At 41.1% G+C, this 5,973-nt stretch overlaps 1 protein-coding gene across 1 annotated transcript; it reads left to right on the top strand.

Moving 5' to 3' along the window:
• Nucleotides 1–1,362: 1,362 nt before the first annotated feature.
• On the top strand, nucleotides 1,363–2,444 carry LOC134194205 (uncharacterized). Its single transcript, XM_062663131.1, has one exon. It carries the CDS (start codon nucleotides 1,365–1,367, stop codon nucleotides 2,352–2,354), a length of 990 nt encoding a protein of 329 aa, XP_062519115.1. The 5' UTR covers nucleotides 1,363–1,364; the 3' UTR covers nucleotides 2,355–2,444.
• Nucleotides 2,445–5,973: the final 3,529 nt, after the last annotated feature.

The following is a 5,973-nucleotide window of genomic DNA, read 5'->3' as shown; positions in this document are numbered from 1 at the left end:
GAATCTTGGCAATGGATGAAATAGTGGAAGGGTCTAATGGTCAAACTGCCATGAATGTTCTCAAAGAAAAGCACCCAGCCTCGCAACCAACATCAAACTCGGCGCTTATTCAAGGACCAGTCAATGACATACCAGCAGTTATATTTGACCAGATTGATGGAGATGCCATCAAACGAGCAGCTCTACGAACTCAAGGCTCCAGCGGTCCATCTGGAATGGACTCTAATGCTTGGCGTCGTCCTTGTTGTTCTTTTGGTTGTCAGTCGGCTGAGCTATGCAACTCCCTCGCTAGCCTTGCAAAAAGACTCTGCACAGAATTCGTTGACCCTCGTGGCTTACAGGCGTTTGTTGCATGTAGACTAATACCACTCAATAAATGTCCTGGCTTAAGGCCAATTGGGATTGGTGAAACATTTAGAAGAATAATTTCGAAATCTATTGCAGCAGTAGTGAAGGACGACATCTGCCAATGTGCTGGTTCATTGAAAGTTTGTGCAGGGCAAGAAGGTGGCTCTGAAGCTGCAATTCATGCCATGAGATCAATATTCCAAGCTGATGAGTCTGACTGTGTGTTGCTTGTGGACGCAAAAAATGCATTCAACACACTCAATCGTAATGCGACCTTGCATAATTCTAGGATAATATGTCCTGCTCTCTCAACAATACTGATTAACACCTACAGAGTGGCAATTAACATGTACGTTATCGGCGGAGAGACAATACAATCAGTGGAAGGAACAACTCAAGGAGACCCATTAGCTATGGCAATGTATGCCATCGGAACTGTTCCTCTGATCTCTAGCCTTGCGGGAATCTGTAAACAAGTATGGTTTGCAGACGATGCGACTGGAGCAGGTACCATAAATTAAGTTTGGAAATGGTGGGACAAGCTGACCGAAGTAGGAGGGGATTTCGGTTATCAAACCAATGCGACCAAGTCATGGTTAATCGTGAAACCTGAGGCAAAGAAACAAGCTGAAGTGGTCTTTGCAAATTCCGGTGTTCATATAACAACTACAGGAAAACGACATCTGGGTGCTGCCTTGGGTGATGACTGCTTTGTCGAGGAGTATATACGAGGAAAGGTAGATGAATGGGCTAAGCAAGTGTTGAACTTGACATTAATTGCAAAAACGCAACCACACGCTGCTTACTCAGCATTTACACATGGTTTGATAGGGAGATGGAACTTCCTGCTGCGTACAGTCAAAGAGATTTCACATCTACTGGCTCCATTGGAGAAGGTCGTCCGTCAACAATTCATTCCTGCTCTCACAGGTCAAACGGCTATCAGTGACGAAATGAAAAGCCTTCTAGCTCTACCTTGTAGACTTGGTGGTCTAAATGTTATTGACCCTACACAAATGGCTGATTGGCATTATCAAACTTCAGAACGAATTACCGCCCCTCTTGCAGCTGAGATTGTAAATCAACAACCTTCTTACTCCGTAGACAAGAAAGAAATTCAAAAAACAAAAAAGGCATCAAAGTCAGAGAAAGAAGCAGCCCATAAATCAACCTTGAACAAGTTGAAAAGTGACGCATCTCCCTCGCTAAGAAGAACCATAGAACTGGCAGGAGAAAAGGAAGCATCGAGCTGGTTAACTGTCTTGCCGATCCAAAATCATGGATTTCATCTACCAAAGTGTGAATTTAGAGATGCCATTTGTTTAAGGTATGGGTTGTCAATGAAGGGCGTTTCCTCAAAGTGCTCATGCGGGTCAACATTCAATGTTGACCATGCTATGATATGCCCCAAAGGAGGATTTCCAACTATCAGGCATAACGAAGTGAGGGACATCACTGCAAATTTGATTAGTGAAGTATGCTCGGATGTGGCCATCGAACCGAGGCTAAACTCCCTCTCAGGTGAATGCCTACACAATCGTACTGCCAACAGAGACGAAGAGGCACGGCTGGATGTTTCGGCAAGAGGTGTATGGCGTCGTGGTGAACGCGCATTTTTCGATATTAGGGTGTTTTACCCCAACGCGCAAAGTTACCAGGAGATGATCTTACCCCAAATCTTCCGGAACCATGAACTTGAGAAGCAGAGAGCCTATGGCGAGAGAGTCAGAGAGGTTGAAGGAAGTAGCTTCACTCCATTGGTGTTGTCGTCAACTGGAGGCATGGGAAGAGAAGCAAACACTTTCTACAAACGGCTAGCCAGCCTGATCTCAGACAAACAGGACACTTCCTACAGTCAAACAATGGCACTAATACGATGCAGACTGAGTTTTTCTCTACTACGATCTGCAATTCTTTGTGTTAGAGGGACGAGGTCATCGAAGCGCCATCCAGTACATCTTGACTGTGTTGACAGCATCGTCAGTGAGGCTCGCCTCATTGTCTAAGAACTCTTTTAGAACTAGTATATTGCATTATTGGTACAAACTATTGGATTGTATTCGATGTTGACTGTTAGACAACTAGCCTGTAATAGAGCAGCCATATGTTGAAAATATATGTATAGAAGCCAGCCAGCCAGCCAGCCAGCCAACCAGCCAGCCAGCCAGCCAGCCACATAGTCCCCAGACCGAAAGTCGGTTTAGCCCTATACGTTTAGAGTACGCTACTCGCCAAGTCTCGTGACTTTTACAAAGTCCCTTTTCCTAGAGGCTCATAGCCGAATTAATAAGTTTTCAGGCTAACAGAAGGTTTGCACTGCTAAAGTTTTCTCCTGTGTGACTCATACGGTACGTTCTTCGACAAGGCCACAGCAATATACTACTACAGTACAGAATATTGACCACATTAAATGTACAGTCACCCTACCCCTATAACGATTTCTTCGTTTCACGCTAACATATCATTATAAGGGTAATATTGTTATAAAGGTAATGCAATCTGAACCACTGTCTGTGCAGAAGTTCTTACTTTAAACTATACTTAGTGACATTTAAATGTTCCAACTGTTTAGCCTAATTAATCACAGTACACTAGTCATCGATCAACTAGTCCGAGGTCGCTTGTTGATGATGAACAGAAGTAACCATTCTGTCTAATAAAGACTTGATTCCATCAGCTGCCTGCAGAAGTTCCTTGTTCTTCAGTATAGTTAAGTTCTGAGATAGAAAGTGGAAATGGCTCGAATATGGCAACGGGCATCTCGAAGAGTGATTACAGGAGGGTCAATGTGTCTACTGGGTCTTCCGCATCCCCCGCAGCAGCACTTGACTCCATGTTTGTTGCAATACACATGCGCAGCTCGCATTTTTTAAGGATGCCCGTTAAATGTCACTATGGACTTTTAGTGTGCGTTACCGATGTCGTAGCGCGAGTGATCAGATGTAGCTAGCTAGTGGGCGTATCAGCACAATGCGCGCGCGATTCAACCCTTGCCGCCAAACTACTTGGCGTAGGAGTCACTGACCGCTTGTCTTTACGTGCGTAGGAGACTTACCGGTACGCAAACAATAAGATAACAGTAATTATCGCACACTATGAGTGTTTTCTTTTGAAATCTATCTCTGACTTTGTGACTCAGTGATGGAAGACGGACTAGAAATGTTCTTCTGTGAACGTCCACTATGTAAACGTTCGTTTATTTCTGACGCATTACTAAAAGAACACGAAAAAGACCACAGAAAGGTAATTTGGTCTATTCATAGACGTCTCCAGCAGGAACTAGTCTTGAGAGGTATACTGGTGCAGTACAGAGTCTGAGAGTCAGTCTTCTAGTGCTGTGACAGTGTAGATATTACTACTGTACACCACAATAAATGTGTTTATATAAAATCTTACAGCTTGACGCCTAAAATGTGGCTAGACTCTCCTTGATGAGTGTACACATAGGTACATATCGACCTGTCATACGACTGTAATTACACTGTCTATCTGTTGGTGTCAGTTTGTATGTACGTATGTATGCAAAGCTCATCTGCCTGTATATCTGTCTGTATGCAGATGTGTATATGTACATTTGTACATGACTGCATGTAAAAAGTTGTATTTAATAGTTTATTGTAAAAATAGTTTGAAGATTAATTAGTTTCAGGAATTGCTTGCAGTTGTTTGTTAGGAGATTGAGCGACTCTTTTGCTAAATACACAAATGTATATAAAGTTGTAACGAATTTTTAATAAAACAGAAAAATGTATGTATGTATATATGTCTGGTTTGTAAATTGTTATTCTGCAAAGTCCATACTGTAAACTTTTCTGTAATTGTTGTTGTTGTCTTTGCCACACACACACACACACACACACACACACACACACACACACACACACACACACACACACACACACACACAAACAAACATCAAGATACTTATGATCGCGTAACGTATTAGTGACTGAAGCAAATTGAAGATTGTTACACGTGGTACAAGAGCATATCTACAGACATGGAGTAGCTGTTTCTTGTATACAAACATTTCAAGCAACTTCTGTCAACCAAATTCAAGAGAGAAGGGTTTAAGAGTATACTTCTAATCAAATAGTGGATCAAAGCTTGAGTTTTCGTAGAATGCAACTTGGAGTTCCTATCATTATTTAGTTCATGTGTATCCTTGAATGACACAGAGCCCTAATAGGTTTAGTAAACCGAATATCATGTATGTATGTAACAGGTAAATTGAAATAGATACTCTTTTCTACAAGACCAATATGAACAATTGAAATGGTTTGGATCTGTGTACACAGTTGAAGTTGGTTCAGAAGGGACTACTGATTGCCAATGCTTCAACTAACCTCTTGAGAAACTTTTCACATTAATATGAAATGATACGGCGTAAAAATTCTGAATACTGGGAAGACAGACAATTCTGAATTAATGCAGACATGGTTGTATTGTATTGTTAGTTTTTTTAAAGCTTTATTTGTGTATTTTCTTGAGAGACTAGACTACATTAGACTGGCATGACTTTGATTCGTTTGTAGGAAGAGTACATACATTTACCAATGGCTAGAGTTTCTGTTTGCATGGGGTATAAACAATTATGACCAATATATACCTTTTAGTAGGTGGCTTGCAACTTCCTCTGCTGTCTATATGCAAATTTAATTAATTAAATAATGTCAATTGTCTCATTACTAAATATACTTCCTTGCAAATCGAAAGATGATTGTGCTTATGCTTAACTGTAATGGCAACCTCAAACTTTTGATTTGAACCTCAACCTTGGTAAAGAATAGAACATTAAATGCTGTTGCTAGTGTCAGTGCAGTCAGTGGGAGCTAGTGTGTTGACAAATAGTAACTAAACCAAGTACTATTATCTTACCCTATGTAGAATGAGCAAGGCACTGCAACAGCTGCAAGCTTACCATCGTCACATATGAAATGCCCTGACTGCACCCAACTATTCAAATCAAAGCAAACACTGAACAGGCACAGAAAAAAGAAGCACGCCATTGTGACTACAAAGGTCATTTGGCACAATTGTTTAGAGGAGTCATGTACACGTAAATTTATACGTATGAAAAATCTTACTGATCATCTTGTAAGGGACCACAAGTTAGACCTGGGTGAGTACTCGTAATAGATTTTACCTAAGATTCAAAACTTCATTTTAAGTTGGTATTCTGCGTTCATGAGCACAGGCATACGTGAACTGGAATTTAAAAGTAGTGAAGACTTCTATTCCTGGAAAGAAGCAGAAGAAAGGAAAACTTGCACATATTACCGCACAGAAAGATCAACAAAATCGACACGGACAACTAATAAACATGTTGCAGGGACGCAAACAGGTTTTTAGACACTCTTCTGTGGTTATAGTTGAACATCCTGTGATCATTATAGTACACTTCACTATTACAGAATCATACACTGTCTATTATGTCTGTTGACGCAGTCATAAAGCCAAACGGAGAAAGGACCAGAATGTGAGGAAAAAAGAAAGCGAACCAGGGAAGCAAAACGCATGCCAACTGTTTGCCTGTCAAGAATAAATGCAAAATTCCTTCCAAATGGCATGGTAACTGTTTGGTATGTAAGTGCCCATACCAATCACTACCCAAGCCAAAAAGAG

This window comes from Corticium candelabrum, chromosome 18 (genome assembly GCF_963422355.1).
Source record: "Corticium candelabrum chromosome 18, ooCorCand1.1, whole genome shotgun sequence".
In the NCBI taxonomy this organism is placed as follows: domain Eukaryota; kingdom Metazoa; phylum Porifera; class Homoscleromorpha; order Homosclerophorida; family Plakinidae; genus Corticium; species Corticium candelabrum.
This window is presented reverse-complemented; position numbering and strand designations above follow the sequence as displayed.

Bases quoted from the DNA above. Each gene is read 5' to 3' on its own strand.
- LOC134194205 (XM_062663131.1), top strand. From the start codon at position 1,365: ATGGCTGATTGGCATTATCAAACTTCAGAACGAATTACCGCCCCTCTT.